General features: G+C 51.3%; 9 protein-coding genes across 9 annotated transcripts; 5 read left to right on the top strand and 4 right to left on the bottom strand.

Annotated features, from left to right (window-relative positions):
* Window positions 1-117: 117 nt before the first annotated feature.
* Window positions 118-6,303, bottom strand: ASPBRDRAFT_54205 (Arf family guanine nucleotide exchange factor SEC7; the record flags this gene model as incomplete). Its single annotated transcript, XM_067627193.1, has 4 exons — window positions 118-454; window positions 532-4,248; window positions 4,298-4,482; window positions 4,534-6,303. 4 exons carry the CDS (start codon window positions 6,301-6,303, stop codon window positions 118-120), a joined length of 6,009 nt encoding a protein of 2,002 aa, XP_067479592.1.
* A 272-nt stretch (window positions 6,304-6,575) lies between these two features.
* On the top strand, window positions 6,576-8,560 carry ASPBRDRAFT_42030 (putative pyruvate dehydrogenase complex, dihydrolipoamide acetyltransferase component). The gene is made up of 4 exons (XM_067624719.1): window positions 6,576-6,822; window positions 6,898-6,947; window positions 7,013-7,236; window positions 7,305-8,560. The coding sequence occupies exons 1-4, from the start codon at window positions 6,713-6,715 to the stop codon at window positions 8,370-8,372; spliced, it is 1,452 nt and encodes a 483-aa protein (XP_067479591.1). The 5' UTR covers window positions 6,576-6,712; the 3' UTR covers window positions 8,373-8,560.
* Window positions 8,561-9,044: 484 nt separating this feature from the next.
* On the top strand, window positions 9,045-10,041 carry ASPBRDRAFT_150276 (uncharacterized protein). The gene is made up of 3 exons (XM_067619317.1): window positions 9,045-9,121; window positions 9,261-9,682; window positions 9,746-10,041. Exons 1-3 carry the CDS (start codon window positions 9,071-9,073, stop codon window positions 9,777-9,779), a joined length of 507 nt encoding a protein of 168 aa, XP_067479590.1. The 5' UTR covers window positions 9,045-9,070; the 3' UTR covers window positions 9,780-10,041.
* Window positions 10,042-10,671: 630 nt separating this feature from the next.
* Window positions 10,672-11,383, top strand: ASPBRDRAFT_123884 (golgi SNAP receptor complex member 2 family protein; the record flags this gene model as incomplete). The annotated part of the gene is made up of 2 exons (XM_067617644.1): window positions 10,672-10,866; window positions 10,937-11,383. The coding sequence occupies 2 exons, from the start codon at window positions 10,672-10,674 to the stop codon at window positions 11,381-11,383; spliced, it is 642 nt and encodes a 213-aa protein (XP_067479589.1).
* A 269-nt stretch (window positions 11,384-11,652) lies between these two features.
* On the bottom strand, window positions 11,653-12,198 carry ASPBRDRAFT_536203 (uncharacterized protein). The gene has a single exon (XM_067627102.1). It carries the CDS (start codon window positions 12,065-12,067, stop codon window positions 11,708-11,710), a length of 360 nt encoding a protein of 119 aa, XP_067479588.1. The 5' UTR covers window positions 12,068-12,198; the 3' UTR covers window positions 11,653-11,707.
* On the top strand, window positions 12,113-13,415 carry ASPBRDRAFT_29325 (malate dehydrogenase; the record flags this gene model as incomplete). The annotated part of the gene is made up of 5 exons (XM_067622643.1): window positions 12,113-12,178; window positions 12,249-12,366; window positions 12,453-12,602; window positions 12,671-12,765; window positions 12,822-13,415. 5 exons carry the CDS (start codon window positions 12,113-12,115, stop codon window positions 13,413-13,415), a joined length of 1,023 nt encoding a protein of 340 aa, XP_067479587.1.
* Window positions 13,416-14,346: 931 nt separating this feature from the next.
* On the bottom strand, window positions 14,347-18,285 carry ASPBRDRAFT_42028 (ATP-binding protein). Its single transcript, XM_067624718.1, has 4 exons — window positions 18,208-18,285; window positions 17,004-17,940; window positions 15,048-16,948; window positions 14,347-14,979 (listed from the first exon to the last, which is right to left on the bottom strand). The coding sequence occupies exons 2-4, from the start codon at window positions 17,806-17,808 to the stop codon at window positions 14,821-14,823; spliced, it is 2,865 nt and encodes a 954-aa protein (XP_067479586.1). The 5' UTR covers window positions 17,809-17,940; window positions 18,208-18,285; the 3' UTR covers window positions 14,347-14,820.
* Window positions 17,892-18,619, bottom strand: ASPBRDRAFT_536174 (uncharacterized protein). Its single transcript, XM_067627099.1, has 2 exons — window positions 18,212-18,619; window positions 17,892-17,954 (listed from the first exon to the last, which is right to left on the bottom strand). The coding sequence occupies exon 1, from the start codon at window positions 18,509-18,511 to the stop codon at window positions 18,233-18,235; it is 279 nt and encodes a 92-aa protein (XP_067479585.1). The 5' UTR covers window positions 18,512-18,619; the 3' UTR covers window positions 17,892-17,954; window positions 18,212-18,232.
* A 1,362-nt stretch (window positions 18,620-19,981) lies between these two features.
* ASPBRDRAFT_206307 (uncharacterized protein) lies at window positions 19,982-20,959 on the top strand. Its single transcript, XM_067621769.1, has 2 exons — window positions 19,982-20,502; window positions 20,597-20,959. The coding sequence occupies exons 1-2, from the start codon at window positions 20,071-20,073 to the stop codon at window positions 20,864-20,866; spliced, it is 702 nt and encodes a 233-aa protein (XP_067479584.1). The 5' UTR covers window positions 19,982-20,070; the 3' UTR covers window positions 20,867-20,959.
* Window positions 20,960-20,985: the final 26 nt, after the last annotated feature.

The raw sequence follows: 20,985 nt of genomic DNA, 5'->3' as shown, positions 1-20,985 counted from the left end.
CCTCCCGAGTGATAGAACGCCCTACGGTCCTGTAGGGGAGGATATCCAAGAAAAGCGCAAAACGAATAGTAAAAAGAACAACATGAACACAATACACTCGAGTGTTGGCCTTCTCGTCTAGTGTCCTCCGCTGTGTTTGCGGGAATACTGGCTCGACACAGAGTTCCTGTGACCAGACGGCAAAGATGTTTGGCCGACAGGTATACCTAGTTTCGCCTCACCGATGCGGCGTAGCAAGGATTGGAGCGAAGTCCGAATCTCGGGGTTCAGGTCACGAGCCAAAAGATCAACAGCTAGTGGGTAAAAAGTCCCAATGTGCTTGTCGAAGCCCTCGGTAGGGAAGTTGGTGTAGCCCTCGAGGACATCCACAACAACTGGACGCCAGGCTACTACATTACGATGCTGGGAGTCTTCATCAAGGCGGACGAAGCTGCGAATAATATCGGCACAGAGTCTGGGGTGCAAAGATGTCCGGTTAGTAAAAATGCCTGAATCGCCACTTTTCTACGAAACTTCGGTCGTAACACTTACGGAATCAAAGCCGCTTCCGTTTCAGCCCGGCTGCTTCTCCGCTCCTCCCTTTCGTCGTGATACATTCGGAAGAGGATGTGAACATAGGTGGCGGCACTTCCACTCTCCTGTTTGAGGAGGTTGGGAGGTTGCTTCATGAACCCTTGACGCCAAAGCTGCATCCGCAATTCCTTGTCCTCGTTGAACTTCTTCGCGAACTGATAACTCTTCTTCAGCAAACCCATCAGGCGAAGGAGCTCGTGACTGGGAATCTGGGCGTAGACTTTATCATTCGAAAAAAGTTCATGAACAGTCTCAATCATGAGCAACTGAAGCACACAGTTGGTTATGATACGGTTGAAAAACCGGCGTCGAGCCACGGTCACAGCGGCCGGCTGCTGCTGGGCGTCTGCCTGAGGTCTGTAATCCTCCAATGAAGGAGTTGAGGCCGCAGGCATGTCACCCTCTTCGTGCTCAGGGGTCACATTTTGAGTCCCATTGGCCTTTTGTGCTTCGGCAGCGGGTTCCTGATCGGACGCGGATTCGGAAGACTCTTGCCCGGATTCTTCATTCGATGCCGATTCTCCATTCGCAGGTTTTAGCGAGCCAGGTGATTTCGAAGACATAGACGCAGCAGCAGTAAAGAGTTCATAGGCTGTAGTTTTGCTGAATAGCTCGACAAAGGCGCCAACGACCTTCTTCCAGTGTTCCAGCTGGAACTTAGTAACATTCTGTAAGATCAGTTGCTGCAAACAGTTGCTACCGATCCGAGCAATCGTATCATTCTCTTGACAGATGCACAGAGTGAGGAGTTCGAGAATGCGACCGAGCATATACTCCAATGCGTCGAAGTAATGGGTGAACAGGGTGATCATATTCCTCAGTGCCTGGATCATGGTGGTTGACAGCCACACAGAAAGCTCTTCATGGTTGGGCACCTTAGACATTTCCGATTTGGACTGTAGCACCACAAAGATAGGATACAGAAGCTGCCTCCAAAGCACATCCCAGAATTCTTGCGGAAATTCACCGCCATGACGGATCAGTGTCTCGAAAAGATACGTCAACGCTTGTGACCGGACTTCAAGGTCGTCACCGGTCATCAGCACGTCTTGAAACGCGATCAAAATTGGGTACCAGAATTGCTCCTCCTTGGATTGACGGGTAAGCTGCTGGGAAAGGTTGGTAGCATCTTCGTGGAAGCCCTCCGCTGACGCACCGCGGTGAGACAGCGGGCACTCTGGAGTCCTCAACATTTTCGTAACAGTAGATTTTAAGGTCTCAATTGCCTGTAACGACTTCTTCTGGAATTTTGAATTCTTGGAGAACTCAGTGAGGCAGACAATGAGGTCAGGGAAGGCGCCCTGTGTTATAACCACACCAAAGCGAGTGTTGTAGATCTGGGTGACATGCTCGAAAGCCATATTGACAATTCCTTCATAAGGCTCGCGAGCAGCAACCGTAAAGACGCCAAACATAGTTTTCCAACCTGAGCGAATATTGTCACCGCGTGCCTGGATCATTTGGATGAGACAACGAAGAATCATATCTTTGACGGTGACAGCGTTGCTATTCGCCATAACATGCTCGAAAGGCTTGAGGAAGTCTTTCTGGAACTTGAAACCCGGCAGCTCCTCAATCTCCATAAAGCGCATCGAAAGTTGGCGAAGCGAATCGAGAGCGAAGAAGACCACTGTCGTGTTTGAATGGCAACCCACATGATTGAAGTGTTGCCCGAGGACCTCCCAAATCTTTGACCATTCTATCCTCACTCTTGTCATGTTGTAGTAGCTGATTTCTACTAATTTCTGCAAGCTATACGTCCGAGGAGATTCAGTTTGCCCAGACGATTGAATCTCTTGCCAGCTGACCTCGCTCAGGGCCTTAATGAAATCAATGATGGCCTCGTGAGAGAGATTGGCCGTATTGGTGAAGATGCGGTCCACTCCCCTTATCATTTCTGCAGATCGACTCTCCATTGCAACCTCAGAACGGAAAGCTGTAGGTCCGTTGATTGATCGGGGACGAGGCCTCCTTGATGCTTGCATCGACTTCCGAGATCCGTCCGTGGATGGTTGTGTCACAATGCGAGCTCGAGAGACATCAGGTAGTGATCCTTCATCGACCCCATTGGTGAGGAGTTGAAGACGATCGAGTTGACTGACGCAGGTGAGAATTTCTCTCCAGGAGCCCCTGAGATGGTTTCCTTCCGTGAGAGCGACATCAAGCAAGGCTTTCAACGCCTCCACATTCTTTGCTACCATCTCCCTGACGTTGCCCAAGTTGGTAAATTTGGCCAAGGCCGTCACGAACGCGACCCGAGGGGTTTCAAGTTCGAACGCGCAACTGATGCGGATAGCAAGCTTCATACCTCCCATGCAAAGCCGGATAATTTCGAGGTATTGGGTATCCTGCATTGGAGCAGACAAACCAGAAAGGAAAGACATCCAGGTGACATTGAACATGGACCCAACATGTTGGACAGAGGTTGCCGGGATGAAGCGTGAGAGAGCTTCCTTGACAGCTGTCTTCCGCTGTGCTCGTATCAGACTACGGTAAAGCTGCTCGGTCTTGTTTGCCATTTCCTCGGAGGCCTGCGCATACTTTTCACCTTGAATATCTCGTCCCACGGTTGCAAAAACTTGTCCAGCCCTGGACGCGAGGCCGCCGCTGGGTGCAGAGGTTGGGATGCCAAGATTGGCAGCATGCTCTCTTTCAGTATCTAACACAATCTCGTTGTTTGCGATTTCGTCGTAGATGGAACCAAGATAGTCATCGGGCAAATCCTGATTATCGTTGATACCCCGGTTGTTCTTGATAAAATCCTCCTTCGTCATACGGCGTCCCTTGATCTTGGCACTATGCTGATCTGTGTTAAGCATGATGACGGAGTAAGCAAGAACGTACGCCGTATCCGCGTTTGCAAATGCGTTCGGGTTCTGGGTTACATAGCGCTCTGCAAACTTGAGCATGAAACGATCGATCTTCTGTGCTTCTCCTGGCAAGCGGAAGTGCTGTAGGAATTGACGCAGAGCATCGACGAAGCGGCGCTTTGAAAATTCCATCATATCAACAAAAGCATGCATTATAGCAATATTCTCGGCATCTCCTTCGCCGAGATATTCACCTATCATGGCTTTATCCAACCGATCATTGCGGAAAAAGAACGCGGCAATGTCCTCAGGTGAGCTGGAACGTACAAAGCCATCTTTGATGAAAAGCTTGACTCCCCGCTTGGGCTTGAAGTTGAACTGTTGGATGGCGTTGGTGAAGGCAATCTTTCTTTGCTTGACCTTCTCAATCTGGCTCGGGTCGTCCTCCGCCACTGGAGTGGTACTGCCATCAGTGCTTTCGATCCTCGGAGAGGAAAGATAAGTACCGGCAGTTGTTTCCATTGAGTCCCTGGGGTTGTCGATCGACTTCTGAGAAGATGAGTTGAGAACCGGCGCTGCTTGATCGACCAGACGCTGCGAGGCCCAGTTGTCTAATGACTGAAGGATTTCCACCAGGCACTCGACCGCCTGGTTCTTCAGTATATAATCAGGAGGCACATGCTGTAGGTTTGGCTGATGAACATTGGCTACGCTAGCTGTGGTAAGGTTGGGTGGTAAAGTCCCCCTTTGATGCCAGTCATTACCGATAGTCGAGATCTTGACATGGTGCTCTTGATACTGTTGTTGCTGAAAAGCGGTGACCGTGACTGGTATACTTGCATATCGTGACAATTGCTCAATAACGCTGTAAGATAGTCAGAAACTGTGCCGGGGTAGTTGGAACTATGACATACTTTTGGAAAATGTTCTCCAACGCGGTTCTGTCGCAGTCGTAGTTGAGGTACATTTCAACTAAGGCGCGCGGATTACCTGCCAACCGCTCCAGAATTTCCATGAAGTACTGTTTCTGGAAAAGGGGAGAATTGCGCTTCTCGAGAATTGTCAAGTATATCTCTTTTAGGAAAACCTCGAGTTCTTTCTGCTGACTGTCAGAATGACTCGCGCGAAAATTTCAGTGAAGCATACTGACCTTCATCATCACTCTCATATCCTTCAGCATCAGCCAAAATATCTCACAGCAAACTTCGAAGACCCTGGGCACCGAGCTAGACCCATTCCGACTCAAACTCAAACACAAATGAGGTCGGACAGCTTGTAGTAGTGTCATAGCATCCGGGCTGTTGGAGCTATTTTTGATGGTAAGGAGCGGAGATGTAAAGGCCACGACGTGGTTGTTGATGAGGTAATGAATAAGGTGCAAGGACAGCAATTTTGATCTCATATTCTGGGACTTGAGATCTTGTTGTTGATCATGGCTCAGTATTTTATGACTCAACTTGCAGAGTGCCCTGAAAACCAAGAACGCGTCCTTGACATATATTTCGTCTTCATCATCATCGGTAGTGCCGTCAATGTCCTCTGCTGACGCTGCAGACATTGACCGAGCAGATCTCTGATTGCCTCTGGCACGAGTCACCATTGTGGGAGCATTGTCGTTGACCGACGTCACATCCTTGCTTGACTCAAAACTTTGCAACGTCAATTTCTCCACAGGCTCCTTCGTGACAGGCTGGTCGGATGCTACTGCAGAAGGGGCGTCTGACTCCTGATCATCCTCCGTCGCCTGGGGTGTCTCGGCTGTTTCTAGAGTCACAGCATCTGAAGAGCTAGTCTGCCCTTTCTCACCCTCGCGCAAACGTAGCTCTTTCAGGTCCAATCGAACCTGAACCCTATCGAATACAGTGCTGACCATCTGTGTCAAGGACCCTTGGGCGATTTGCTGATTCTGAGAGGATTTGGAGTATATAAAGATGTTGTAAATTTGGCGGACAGCCTTAAGGAGACCCGCTCCATGCACAACGATCTTGTCGTTCAGAACTGCCGCAAGAAGTGATTTGATAATCTGTTGTTGAATCTCAACAGGTGTGGCTTCGTTCTCAAAGCAATCGCAGATTGCATCAATCGCTCGCTCAATCAGTGGTGGCTGTTCAGGGTTGGCCTCCGATTCCGACGTCTTCCCATCTTGAGCTGAAGGGAAGGCGAAGTATGAGTAGGTTATCAATTTTCCGATGCAGTCGAGCGCAGTGACCTGAAGAGGAATACTAAAGGTCTTTGTGGCCAGCTGTAGAGGGCGAAATATAAGCTCAGGGTCAATGGGCTGACCATCCGATTGTTTGACATTTGCGAGGGCATCCTTCACAGCATCTTCAAGTTCTTTGCTCCTCCGCGCTTCCTTGGATGCACCGATTGTATCCAATGCCGTCACAATGAAGACAGTAGAGCTGACTGTGACCGAGCGATGCGTCGCAAATGTGGCCGTCGTCGATCTTGAATCGGAGCGCATGCGTGAATCGGAGGGAAGCTCATCTTGATGCGGGATGGAAGCAACATCTTGCTTGTCAGCTGAAGACTCCTCTTCAATGTTGACGGCCGGAACTGCCGGTGATGAATCTGCAGGTTGATTCTGTGTATCGAGCTTCGAGGTCGACTCAGGCTCGGCGTCGGCCTTGGGCTCTGATGATGCGACGGCTCCCTCCGGAGAGCTTGCGGCTTGATCCGGTGACTCTGTGTTCTCAGCAGTATTTGATGGTTCTGGTGATGAAGGAGCCTCTTCTGATTCCTGAGTATCAATTCCTTGACGGTCCGACGCCTCCGGCAGTGTGAGTTCATCTCCATCCACAGGTGGTTCCGTATGCGCTAGAACATCGCCGGTATCCTCCTCCTTGTTGTCTACCGGCGGCAGGGTTGTAGATGTTTGGGTTGGTGGCTCGTTCACAGAGCCATTCTCGACTTCCGCCATTTATGCAAGACTCCGTCCGGAGTGTTGGAAATTAGGCAGACGAGGGGTCCACATGGGACTGGAAAGCGACTAAAGGGGTATATGCAGGTCTGAAAGAAAGGGCCCTCTAGCCTCCTGGACGCTGGGGAACTGATGCGTGTTCACTCCGCGGACGGGGAGAATGTACGGCTGCCGCTAGGGGCCACATCCGCTGCGCTGACATAATCAGGCCACGGCGGCGCCCGGCGAGTCTATTCCGAACGCTCACCGGGAAGCTCAACAGAAAAGTTCCTGGAGCTGCAGTTCTCAACTCTCTGATACGGGCCCTTTCAATCCGCCAGATACGTCTCCGGCTCCCCCTTTCATCCCATTTAATCTCCTCACTCCCCGTCTCGGGTCTTTTTCCTATCACATATAGCATTTGGGCGCCATGGTTGCCTCTGCTGTCCGGATGCGCGCTCCCAGCGCCATGTTCCTCTCCAAAGGCGCCCTCTCCCTGAAGCGGCCGCAAACTGTTCACAGATTCAAGGATATCGCTCAGTACGTTGCGCCACCTATATGAAGGCTATCTGGCTGTCTGCGAAGCATGCTAATCATACTTGTGCGTCTTTCTAGGTCTCAATTGCCTTCCCTTTCCGCCCTCTCCCGTTTTTATGCCTCCAAGTGTATGCCGTTATTCCCAACGCCTTTGATTTGTGGACGATCGGATTCTGACATGTTGTTTCTGCAGCCTTCCCTCCCCACACTGTCATCAGCATGCCGGCCTTGTCGCCGACCATGTCCGCCGGAAACATTGGGGCTTGGCAGAAGAAGGCCGGTGATTCCCTGCAGCCCGGTGATGTTCTGGTAGAGATCGAGACCGATAAGGCCCAGATGGACTTTGAGTTCCAGGAAGAGGGTGTTCTGGCCAAGGTTCTCAAGGAGACTGGCGAGAAGGATGTCTCTGTCGGCGCTGTATGTGTTAATCCCTATGCTTTGTTCTTGGCCCCCACCCAGTTCTTTGCTGACCGCTATTGCATTAGCCTATCGCCGTCTTGGTTGAGGAGGGTGTCGATGTTGCCGCTTTCGAGTCCTTCAGCCTGGAGGATGCTGGTGGTGAGAAGGCTGCTCCTGCCGCTGAAGAGAGCAAGCAGGAGTCCCAGGCTGCTGATGCTGCCCCGGCCTCTGAGCCTGCCCCTGCTGCCGTGGAGCCTGAGACTTCGGGCGAGAGACTCCAGCCCAGTCTGGACCGTGAGCCTTCCATCAGCCCTGCTGCCAAGGCCCTGGCTTTGGAGAAGGGTGTGCCGATCAAGGCTCTCAAGGGTACCGGACGTGGTGGCCAGATCACCAAGGAGGACGTTGAGAAGTACAAGCCCAGTGCTTCTGCCGCCGCTGGCCCTACCTACGAGGACATCCCCCTGACCTCCATGCGCAAGACCATTGCTAGCCGTCTCCAGCAGTCCGTGCGCGAGAACCCTCACTTCTACGTCTCCACCACCCTGTCTGTGAGCAAGCTCCTCAAGCTTCGCCAGGCCCTGAACGCTTCCTCCGAGGGCAAGTACAAGCTTTCCGTCAATGACTTCCTCGTCAAGGCCTGCGGCGCCGCCCTCAAGAAGGTCCCCGTCGTCAACTCCAGCTGGCATGAGGAGAACGGCCAGACCGTCATCCGTCAGCACAACACTGTCGACGTTAGCGTTGCCGTCTCTACCCCCAACGGCCTCATCACCCCCATCGTCAAGGGCGTTGAGGGCCGTGGTCTGTCCAGCATCTCCAACCAGATCAAGGACCTGGGCAAGCGCGCCCGCGACAACAAGCTCAAGCCCGAGGAGTACCAGGGTGGCACTTTCACCATCAGCAACATGGGTATGAACCCTGCTGTTGAGCGCTTCGCCGCAGTCATCAACCCCCCTCAGGCCGGTATCCTGGCTGTTGGCACCATCCGCAAGGTTGCCGTCCCCGTCGAGACTGAGGAGGGCACCGCCGTTGAGTGGGATGACCAGATCATCGTCACTGGCAGCTTCGACCACCGTGTCGTCGATGGTATTGTCGGTGCCGAGTGGATCAAGGAGCTGAAGAAGGTTGTTGAGAACCCCCTGGAGCTTCTCTTGTAAGCTCTTCCCTACACTGTGAGACCCCGACCGGCGCAGTATACTAGCTATCTACGATCGGAGTTTCTTTTGGCCTTGTTGTAATATGTATTAAAATCATTCAATGTTTTCTCCTTTCACGACCGCCACGGTCTGTCGAGTACAGCCTAGATATTTCCCAATGCATTTCCTATGTTGCGTATTTACCAAGATGGTTGGCCCTGCAGGATATCATGGACCATGTTATTGGCCGCACAAGTTGTACCTAAAGCGTGAACCAGCCCACTTCGATAGATGCACAGCCCGTCTAGATCTATGCCTTGCAGAGCAGTAATTGGGTAGACCCATCAGGAACAACCTTAGAGCGTTGCGTAGCCGCCAGTGCGTTGCGTCCGGCACGAAGGTCTTGGCGGCGCTCATCGCATGGGCCAACCTCCGCCAGGGAATCTATGACGTGATGTCATTCCTCTCGGACGGTTCTCGTGTCCATAAATACTCGCGCTTCTCATCCCCTGAAACCTACCTCGATACTTTCTCGTGCGCCGGCCTATTACGTCTTATCTCATAGTCACTTTGAATCAAAATCTACTTGTGCGTTTACTTGGTCCCTTTCGGTCGTTGCTGAGTACTCTTGTTCTTAGACATACTTCCGACCCGGATGCGCTGACGATGACGTCCTAGATCACTTTTTTCTCTCAAACCACACGAGTCATCTATTCATCATGTCTTACGCAGAAGCTGCTGCCAAAGGTCCTAAGCAATCTGCAGAGGAGGTAAGTCTTCAGTCATTCCACTGCCTAGCGTCCAGTGCCTGTACTGCACCACTCCAGACTATGCAGATCCGCTAACATGATGGACAGGCGTAAGTCAACAATAGAAACAAAATCAAAACCCCCTTCATGCAGCTAACAGCCGTATAGCCGTGCCCCCAGCGTTGGCGGAGTGTACCGCGATGAAGCCGAGAGCACCGCTTCCTTGGTTGACGTCGACTCGCCGCATGTCCAGGCCGTGGACTCCGACTTCTTGAAGCAGGACGTGCAGACCACCACCCAGGCTGAGCGGATAGAGCGAGAAGAAGAGGAGCGGGAAGCCTACGAAGAACGGAAAGTGAAGAGCAAGGCTAAGGCTAAAGCCAAAGCGAAGGCTGGTTCGGTGCGTCACAACGCGCACAACCCTGTCTACCTCGGAAACGCTGTGATTCTGGCCTTGACTGGAGCCGGCCTGGGGTATGGAGCATACCGGAAGCATGCTGCTGGGCAGCTTTCGTGGGAATTGATTGGATGGTGCTCTGGCGCTGTTGGTGCTTTTGGTGCCGTGGACTACTTTGTTAGCAAGTGAGTATCTATCTGAAATACGTGTGAGCGAACAGTATTTGCTAATGTGGTGACGTTTCCTAGATGGCTTCTGCAGAACAAGTACCCTCCGAAATAAGGCCTGACATTGAGACGGAGCACTTCGTGAAGGGTCGCGATATTCAGTGTTAATTCCGTGGTTTATTGTCTTCTTGCTTTTCGTTGTACTTCTCTAGGGTACATGAGGCGTTTGTGCAGATTTGGGCGTCTTAATGTGTCTGTTACTAGTATATCCCCAATGGATCGATCTCTTCTTAGCACAGCAGTCATCGTAGGAACGAGGGCATGAACTACTTTGCGATTGTCGAAAAGGTCAAGGTATTTTGTCGCGCGGGGTAGACAACAACAGAGGAAAAAGTAAAATCGAATGACGTAGATTGTAAAGTCGAGAGCTTTTAGTCACATCTCTAGCTTCCTGCATGGACTTACTTTTGTTCGGACCGAGCTGAAGCGGGTCAGGCCGCACGAATGACTGCAGTGGCAGGGGCGGTCAGCGCCGTCAGAATCGTGGCCTCTGCAAGAACATGTGGCCTTGGCCAGCATCATTATTAGCCTGATATAGAAGATACCTCCTGACACGTCGCTATTTCTTGGTGCCGGCTATTTACTATCCCAGAGATAAGCCTCGAGGTTTTATACTCTTGGAGAGAGAATAGAGTCTGCAACTCAAGCTTTACTTCTCTCTTTGTGGTCGGAATTGTATACAGCGCACTCACCCGGTAGGGTACACCGCAACATAATGGTAAGTCTTTCGGACCTCAGAATGTTTGGTTTATTCCTATGTCTGACGCTTATATTCTCTATTGCTTAGAATTCCCTCTTCAATTCCGCCCTCAAGCAGTCATCTGCTATCCGCCGTGATCTGGACACCTTCTCCCAATCGCCAGCTACATCATCTGCCGCACTACAAGGTAGGTTTCGAAATTGGTGCTTGTAGCGGCTCTACTACGCAACAGATGGAAGCTAAGACTATGCGCATTGTAGGACAGATTGCTGCTTCGCTAGCATCGCTATCGCGCACCGTTGACGACTACTCTGCCTTGTCTAAGAAGGAGTTGATTCCGGAAAAACAAGAGAAGGCCTTCGAACGAGTCAAGAACTTCCGAACAGAATTGGCAGATTACCGGCAACACTTTGATAGACTACGGAAAGAGCGAGAGGAAGCTGTAAGCATCGCACTCACAAATTCTCAAGCAGCGTCAAGAGTTGAGTAGCTAACAATGTTTTTTTTTACAGCAATCTGTCACCAACCGCAATGAGCTCCTCGGTCGACGCCCTCATCACACAGCTACACCGGAGAACCCCTATGCCCAATCATCTCTCCCCCAGTCGTCCGCGTTTGGTCCTTCCTCTTCACGATCGGGGCTCAGCTTTGGAGCTTCACCGGCCGACTACAACCGGGAAACACATGCGCTTCGCGAACAAAGCTTCCTAGCGAGCACCAACACCCAGATCGACGAGTTTCTTGATCGTGGTCGTGCTGTGCTTGCGGATTTGGGACAACAGCGTGAAGTGCTGAAGGGCACGCAGCGTCGACTCTACAGCGTTGCAAACACACTGGGCGTCAGCGGCGACACCATTCGCAGGGTTGAGCGTCGCGCAAGACAAGACAAATGGATCTTCTGGGGCGGAGTGGTGTTATTTTTCCTGTTTTGCTGGGCTGTCCTGCACTTCTTGCGATAGTTGTGGTACATATTTCTTTACTTTCCCCTTGTTTTTGCTTTTCCCTGTTACTTTTCTGGACTATTGTTCATTGGTGCTTGGGTTGTTTTACAAGCGCAGGCGTTTGGAGCGCATTGAGAGGATATCTTATTGTTCACTATTGTTTGTACATGTGTGTGGATATGGTGATGACTAGTTGTCTATACGTAGTCCCTGCACCAAGCAAGACTTGTTAGCATCGCTGTCCCCGTGCGCAATGGGATTTGGGCTGAGTGTGGAGAACTCCGTAGTAGTGCGCCGTAGACAGGACAACGGGTAGATGGAACGTTCGGACGTGGCCATCGGCTAAAATAGGAGGATGGAGCAGATCCCATAGCAACGTGGCAATGAATGCAATTGTTTAGAGGAGTTAAATCTCGGTGCCGAATAGTAACAGGACCCCCATTGGCATCGGAGAACCATCGACGACCAGCATGAGGGTCGGTAGGACGGAACCGGAGCGAGTCGCAGGGCCAGTGGACAGACAAGAAGGACAAGATGATCCGATGGCTGCCGTGGGGATCGGAAACGGAGCCATTTAGCCGCCCCAAAATCCTTCGCGCTCACCGGCCACCGACGGCTTCTCCCCTTCCTTCTCCTTCTCTTTCTCTCCTTCCTTTCCTCTCCATCGCAATTGTTTCTCTTCCCTCTTCTCCATCTCTCCATCCTTCTTCCAGATAGATTCACTTCTGTCTATCCTTCACAGTCAAGATGTTCGCTGCTCGTCAGACCTTCAACCTCTTCCAGAAGCGTGGCTTCTCCGCTTCTGCCAGCCAGGTATGTCACAAAAAACATTGCCTCGGAGCTCTCTTGTCACCTTGCTAACCATCGCAATCTCCATCTTCAGGCCTCCAAGGTTGCCGTTCTCGGTGCCGCCGGTGGCATTGGCCAGCCCCTGTCCCTGCTCATGAAGCTCAACCCCCTTGTCACTGACCTCGCCCTCTACGACATCCGCGGTGGACCTGGTACGTCGCACAACTTCTCCCTTCCACCCCCCAAGTCTGAAACCTCCATCCGATCATCGGAGTCGACTAACAGAAGCTTTAAACAGGTGTCGCTGCCGATCTCAGCCACATCAACACCAACAGCACCGTCACTGGCTACGACCCTACCCCCTCTGGCCTCCGCGATGCTCTCGCCGGCTCCGAGATCGTCCTCATCCCTGCCGGTGTTCCCCGCAAGCCCGGCATGACCCGTGATGGTATGCGCTGGACCACTTCAAAACTAGAAAAGGCACGAGCGTCAGAATACTAATCACGCCATTTGCAGACCTCTTCAACACCAACGCCTCCATCGTCCGCGACCTCGCCAAGGCCGCCGCTGAGGCTGCTCCCGAGGCTAACATCCTCGTCATCGCCAACCCCGTACGTGTTAAAATAACCACCAAATCCATCGAATCTTGCACTAATCCTGTTACCAGGTCAACTCCACCGTCCCCATCGTCTCCGAGGTCTACAAGTCCAAGGGTGTCTACAACCCCAAGCGCCTCTTCGGTGTCACCACCCTGGACGTTGTCCGTGCCTCCCGCTTCATCTCCCAGGTCAAGGGCACCAACCCCGCCAACGAGGCTGTCACCGTCATCGGTGGCCACTCCGGTGTGACCATCGTTCCCCTCCTCTCCCAGTCCAACCACCCCGACATCTCTGGCACCGCCCGTGACGAGCTGGTCAACCGCATCCAGTTCGGTGGTGACGAGGTCGTCAAGGCCAAGGACGGTGCTGGTTCCGCCACCCTCTCCATGGCTATGGCTGGTGCTCGCTTCGCCGAGTCCCTCCTCAAGGCCGCCAAGGGCGAGAAGGGCATCGTCGAGCCCACCTTCGTTGAGAGCCCTCTCTTCAAGGACCAGGGTGTTGACTTCTTCGCCTCCAAGGTCGAGCTCGGCCCCAACGGTGTTGAGAAGATCCACGAGGTTGGCCCCGTCAACGAGTACGAGCAGGGTCTCATCCAGACCGCCCTCGGTGACCTCAAGAAGAACATCAAGAAGGGTGTTGACTTCGTCAAGGCTAACCCTTAAATGGCTTCTGAGTCTGATTGAAGAAGGAACAAAAATTGCAACCCCTCTCTGCAGCCGCTTTTCCTCCCTGTATAACAGTCTTGTGTTAATCCATACCCATCCCCGTCTCTCATTTGGCTCTTATATCGGAGGAAATGTAGCTGCGGAACTCGCATAGCAATGAGTTTTGAGGAGCCTGGGTTTTGCCAGGGGAGATGGACATGACGTGTATTTCCTATAAATAAGAAAAATCTAATGATTCAATGACTAGTGTATATGTAGCTGTTCTATCGGTAATTGTAGTATGTTCGAGAATAGTGCACCCGAGGAACAATGAATTGTTCACATCACGCCCACCAACTCCCCCTTGACCAAAACTCAATCACCGCGTCAACTAGCCAGTCCGCGACGGTTTCTTAACTAAAACCATGGGAGCAGCATTATTACATAATGCCCCGTAACCAACAAACAACTTAGCAACTATCTAACTGACCGTAAAGAAAAAGGGATAAAAAGCAGAAGCAGTAATCGATCGGCCTTGTAATTAATTCAACTGTTAATAGAATCAGCAACCAACAGTATAGTTAATCATGTAATCTGAATCCTCCCTAATACTCTTACTTTAAAAAAATTTTTTTTTTTCTCTAAAATGATGTTTTTTATATGTATGCATGGAAATGGATAATGAAGGATGATGATGATGATGATGATGATGATGCTTGGATTCAATTCATATTGTAGGTACTACTACCAACTAATGCTAAAAGGCACCGGGCTATGGTTTAAAGCTGAGTTGCCTAGGTATAGAGTATCAGTAGCAGTAGTAGTAGCAGTAGCAAAGATTAGATGTATACTTAATCCTGGGACTTTCGCTGACTTCTATGATAACTATCTGGTTAACTGCCGGATGTGACGTTGCGTATAATCTAGAGAAATATACCTTTGTGGGCAAGAAAGAGTATTGTATTCAACAGTGGTACATCGTGAAGATTAGTACAGTCGAGAGTATTTTCTAAACATACTGATTACCACATTGCGGTGGGAAGATTGACTGGATAGCAAAATAAGAGTGGGGTATTTCGTTTCTCATTGTATTCCAGAATGTTTACTATAACTAGTAATAGTTGCTATCTTGTCATCATCCTTATCATCATCGTCACGGGGCTTGTCGACAGTGGCAAATGCAGGTGCAAATGCAGTAAAAGTGTAGGTGTCAAGAAATCAACATCAACAGGGATAAAACAAAGCATAAAAGACAGATCTTGGCAGTGAAGCGACAGAAGACAAAAACCTTGCTTCACACTCAGGGGTAGTCCAGTCAAATTGCGAACAGAAAAGATAATCGACGGAGAAATCGGAAGGTAGATCATAGTCTTCGCTCCAAAGAATTCAGCAAAATGATAATGCATGCCAGAAGAAAAAAGGACTACGTATAACTTCTCATGGCATCCAGGTATCCTGAACCACCGCGAAGGTCACGATCGAAGGTTTCGGCAACCTCCAGGACACGTCTGATGTGTTCCATGGACAGAGGGGTTTCCTCGTTCACAGCCAGTGCTTGGGCTGTGCGGACCGAGTTTTTGATCTATAGAGTGGGTTGATTAGTATTGTTACTTGTTGTTTGCGTAGGATGGAGTATGTATGGAAACTTACTTGACGCCCATTCAGATTATGACGAGCTAGTAGATCAAAGTCTTTTTCTGTGAACGTGGCGGTCTGCACGCCCTCCTTGGCCTGCACTCGCTCCAAGAACATCTTCCAGACGCTGCGCTTCGCTTTCGTAGTAAGTTCACCATAGCGTAGAGCGACGTGGATGCGGGACTGGAAGGCGTCATCGAATGTTTCAACGCGGTTGGTGGTCAGGAAGAGAATGCCCTGGAAGTACTCCAGCAACCGCAGGAAGATGCTGACCAAGGCGTTGCGGTGAATGTCCTGGATAGTGCGCTTCTCGAGGAAAATATCAGCCTCGTCGAGCAGCAGAACGGCGCCCCAGGAATGTGCGATGTCGAGGATCTTGTTCAGCTCTGCTTCGAGGGTGCGCGAATCGGTGCCGAGCTCACCGGCGCTCACCATATAGAGTGGGCGTTTGAGGAGCTCTGCGATGCCTTCGGCAGTCAGGGTTTTACCCGTACCAGGAGGTCCGTGGAGTACGGCCACGAGACCCTTGCCCTTGCCTTGGATGACATCGTCGATGTTCTGGGCCGCGCGGAAGGTGTGCGATTCGACCAATGCCTTGACGATGGACTTTTGGTTATCGGGGAGGACTAGCGAGTCAAAGGCATCTTCGTTCCATTCAATCTCACTGATGCCCGAGATGCTGAATTCGAGCCACAGCTTCTCACTGAAGGCGAAGCCGAGTACCACGGGGCTTGCGATGAGCAGCTCCTCTTCGGTGAACTCGCGGTCGGACGGGTCGGTGACGTCGTCCATGTTCTCCTTGACAATTTCATTGCCGTTCTCATCCAGCTCGACCTCGACGACGTGCGGCTTGCCCTCCTTGTCCCGTACCACCTTGAAAAGAGGTTGAGGGGTGTCTGAGTCGCGCGGTTGCCCGTAAGTGGGATCCGACTCTGAGTCGGACAGCGCGCAGCAGCACCCGTTGTCGCTGCCATCATTGTCGGAGCCGTCAATGTAGTCCGGGTCCTTGGGACGGACCGTGCTGATAGGGTAGTTGGGGTTAATGCGTCGGTGGATGGCGGGATCGACCATGACACGGCCGTTGATGTTAACCTTGATGATGGACCGCTTCTTCTTGTAGAAGGCCATACCCTTGTGGTACTGGTAGTTCATGCCTCGCAGCGCCACGAACTTTTTGCCTCGCTCAATCAGCTTAGCCTTGACACTATCGGCTTCGCGATGGTACTTGAGCGGATAGCAGCTGAGACTGGTGATTTTGCGGGCGCCCTTGAAGGACTCCACCTCGGCGGCCATGGTGCCCATGCCAAAGGCCTTGCCATCATACTCGAGGTAGCGGCCCTCAACGCTGTACCATTGACCCTTCATGAACGAGGACTCTTTAGTGGCATACTCGATCTTAAAGGCGCGAGGCTCATCCTGGTTGCCGTAGGTGGAGGAGTAAGCGATCGTGTTCGGCTTGAAGATAGCCCAGAGGAGGTCGAAGGTGATCATGCTGGCGTCCAGCAGGGGATAGAGGGTCTTTTTGGTCTCAGCATAGTCGGTGTCCAAATACTTGACGAGCACCTTGAGATGCGATGCTTTGACCTCGGCGAGTTTGCGAGCCTTCTTCTTCTTTTCGGTCTTGGCCAGCTGTCGGAGATCCTTCATGTACTGGCGCGTCTCCTCGAGGTAGAGGAAGAGCATGTTGGGATCGACCACCGCCGTCTCCTGCACCAAGCTGACACCCTTGACACCATCCATGACCTTGGCCAGCGCATCGCGCAGGTACTTGCTCTTCAAATCCACCACAGTCTCCAAGTACTTGTTGTCCCAGTCAAACTTCCGGCGCACGGTGAAGAGGTATTGGTCCCATTCGTTTGCGTCGGGGTCGTCAACCGTCTCCGTCAGCTTAAAGTTGTGGATCGTATTGTCCCATACTGCAGAGGTTCGGGTCAGCTTGGTTCAAAAAAAAGAAGGGGGAATGAGACGTACGCTGATCTACACGTTTGAAGGCGATCTTCGAGGCTGCCTTTTTGCGTCCCTTGGACTTCTGCGAGCTTCCTTTCTGGCCGTCCGAGTTACCATCGCCCGAGCTACGCTTAGCTCGACCTTTGCGACGGCCATCAGCCAATTTGACTCGCAAGGAGGCCAACTTTTGCTTGGCTAGCAGAAGAGCTAGCTCGTCGGAGTCTGCATCCTGGTCGGCATCGTCATCATCGTCTTGTTGCTCCTCGGAATCGTCTTCCTTGGAGCGCGACTTCTTGGAGTTCTTCTTCGCCTTCAGCTTGGCGACCAGCTTCTTCAACGTCTTTTCATCCAGAGACGAATCGGTGTCGCTACTATCCTCGGGATCGGAATCCGATTCCGAGTCCGTCTGGTGCGACCGGCTCTTCTTCTTACGACTAACACTTTTGAGCGATTTCTTGATCTTATTTTTGGCCCGGCGGCGACGCTGCTTGCGATCCGACTCAGAGTCCGACTCCGAGGCAGACTGCGCATCTTCGTCGTCGGAGGTAGATTCCGCGCTGGATTCCTCGGAAGAGGAATTTAAATCCGACGAGCTATCATCGCTGGGGGTGACGATGGAGGCGGCCTTGCGGTGGGACTTTTTCTTCTTGGAGCGGTTGGGATCCTGGTCTTTTGCAGTATGTTTGGAGCACACGGACTTTTTGGGGATGGGCTCGGAGGCAGAGACGGGGACTTTGGGATCGGACTTGACTGGGGGAGCATCGACGGGCGGGTCGGCGTCGAGCTTGGATTCGGGGGAGGAGGAGACGGGGCCACTAGCGTCGGCCATGGTGGTACCAGTCACAGCGGTTGTCGCACTGCTGGAGTCGCTGGTGGTGGCAGGGAGTGGAGCTGAGCCAGGGACCGGAACGGGCACAGGCCCACTGTTGGAGCTTGGGTCGCGCTGAGTCTCGAGCTCAGTCTGCTGGGAGGAGGCTTGGGAATCAGTGGGGATGGTCATGACCAGATGCAGATGAGTCGTGTAAAGAAGCAGTAGGGAGAATATGGGGTATTAATAATAAGTGGAAGGGAAGGAAGAAAAACAGAGAGTTGAGGACAGATAAATGATGAGTAGATGGGAGAGAGTGGAAGATGGATGATGAATGGGAGGAGATTTGAGGGAAAATGCCGTGAATGGGGATGAAATGAGAGAAAGAAAGAGAGGAGAGAGAGAGGAAGAGAGACTCACATACTCGGATGCCTAAGAATAAAAACTATCCTCGCTTGCCAGAGCGCCTTGCGTGTTGGCCCAGCAGATGGCGGTGTGTGCTGCCTGACCACCCAAGATGAGAGAGGAAGAAAGAGTTGCAATTCAGAGAGAAAGAGAGAAAGAGGAAGAGAAGAGAAGAGAAGGGGAATAAGAAAGCAAACAAATGACAAGGAGATCGACAAGCAAAATAGTAATTAATAAATAGCCCAAGAGTGAGGCGATTGACTGACGGACTTATCCACGAGCAATGATGCCTGTTCCAGTTGCTCTCTGCCTGCTGCATCAATAAATGGAAGAAAGGAAGAAAACTCGCCGGATTGGGGAAGAGGCTGGGATAGCTTCAGAACTGGCAGCGTGCCAATAATATTGCAATCCCCCCCGGGGTCAGCAAATGCATCAGGATTGGATTGTCACCCTGCAGGCGCTTGGAAGAGTGGCACAGACTTCCGACTCCAACAGCCATTCAGCCGCAGGATCAACTGGGAGCATCTCGTACCGTCATGACTGAGAAGCCATCCCCATCCCCGGTCACCGACATTTGCCCAACGTGCGTGTCTCACATGCGCTGTCAGTGCAGTTCATCCACGGCTGGGGATGGCAATATGACTCCGGGAACGATTTGGACGGGATGGATGTGGATGATCATTGAGATGATGGAATGATAAACAAGAAGGAATACCAGTAAGCAGTTCACACACTACTAAACAGGCAGAAGTAGGCAGTGACACATTCAGAATGAGGAGTCATACTGTCTCCCTCATGAACACTGACAGGCAGCCTGTGCTCGTATTCGTCTGAGTTCTGACCAACATATTCTCCGTTCCAGTTCCAGATCCCTGCCTGCCTGCAGCTGCAGTGGTGTGATTGGCGCTGTGAGCGACATGAAGAATCCCGACTCCATTGCAATGCTCCGGATGGTCCTCCGCGGCAAAGTACCATGGCTCCGTACTTTTGTTCCAGCAGTCAACCCTAAGCATATCCTATGTCTTCTTATCTTATGATCTGATGCATATCTAGTAGACAGAGTTTAAGATCTCTAATTAAGATGCTTACTCGCATTCCACGCTAAATATATTCTCACTTAGCAATATGGTAGACGTCTCTCCTGTGACGAACACTAGACGGAGAGTATACCTTGAGCTAATGTGTTAGCCTAATGTGACTGCAGACAATACCATCAATATGCTAAGCTATATGGCATACGGAGGAGCATCCCTGGAAGATTCCAATATCTCGCAACGCCCCAGGGCTTGCCTACACAAGCCAGTTATACGCTCTTACGTCTACTACCGTGAAGGTCAATCACCTACACTATCTAATACCATCGAATTTGAGATTAGTCCTATAATCATACAACTCACATCCATCAATGTGCCTATACACTAGGACTTTTAGTATGTAGCACTCGCCTCTGCTCCACTGTATAAAATAAGAGATATAGACAACATGATTTTGCCATGCTTGCCAACTCATCCATCCTCACTCAACAGCTTTACTATACCTAATGATCTAATACCCCCCAGAGTATGATGCCCCCATATACGATATCACCAGGGTATTCCCTAAGCACTAGTATTGTAGTAACCAAGCCAACTGAACTGACCGTCATCATTCACTTAACAATAACAATAACAGAGTGATCACTTCACTGTCACTAGTAACACACACAGTGCTCACAACTGAGTATATGCCTTCCTTCCTCTTTACTACCTCATTTCTACCTTCATCCTTCTCCTTCATCCTTCTGCATAACATCCCATCACCACACAACATCACTACATCACCATACCACTATCACACAACCACACTCCCAACAACATCACCAAGACCACTACAACCAAAATGTCCTCTGACAGTGAACCCACCCCCTTCACCCCAATCAACTCCTCCCCCAATCACAACAATTCCAACACCAACAACAACATGAACAAAAAGACCCCTACCAAAAAACGCCCTGCCCCATCCTCCTCCTCACCCTGCTCACCTACCACCAGCACCACCACCACAACCCCAACCAGCACCAGCAAAAGCACCAGCAGCACCAGCAACAAGCGCACCAAATCACGCACCATGCTCCCACCCATTCCCACCACCCTCAGCTCAGCAACCGCCTCCGACCTCCTCATCCTCCGCCTCCGCGACGAGGAACAAGCCCCCTGGTCCACCATCAACCAAGCATGGAAGGACCTCACGGGCATGAGTGTAGGCGGGACGACCCTTCGAGCGAGATATAATACCATGAAGAAGAATTTCGTGGTGGTTGATTCGGTGGATGTATTACCTCCCCCTCCCCTTCTTCATATGATATTATTTGTTTTACAACATCGGGGAGGGTAGTAATTAGGTTTGGCTAATATGATGTGTGCAGGAAGCTAAGATTCTACAAGCTAAGAAAGATATTGAGGGACGATTGGAGACGGAGAAGTGGAGGTTGATTGCGGAGGAGGTGGTAAAGCTTGGTGGGGGGTGTTATCCCGGGGAGTGTTTGAGGAGGTATGTGAGGGAGATGGAGAAGGGGAAGAAGGAGGTGCAGGTTGGTGATGAGGATCATCATCATGTTAATGGTGGTGAGAAAGGGGAGGTGGATGGGAAGGTGGATGGGGATAAGGTGAAGATGAAGTTGGAGGAGGAGGATTAGTTATGCTATGGACGCAACTCTGCCCGTGGCTCCTTCCGTTGTTGTACATTGACGATGGCTTCTGCTGGTGGAGGATAGGACAACGATAGGACTAAAATAGGATACTGGGAAGTCACAAT

The sequence above is a fragment of the Aspergillus brasiliensis genome (genome assembly GCF_001889945.1).
Source record: "Aspergillus brasiliensis CBS 101740 unplaced genomic scaffold ASPBRscaffold_5, whole genome shotgun sequence".
In the NCBI taxonomy this organism is placed as follows: Eukaryota; Fungi; Ascomycota; class Eurotiomycetes; order Eurotiales; family Aspergillaceae; genus Aspergillus; species Aspergillus brasiliensis.
The sequence above is the reverse complement of the archived record's forward strand: the minus strand, read 5'-3'. Positions and strand labels throughout refer to the sequence as shown.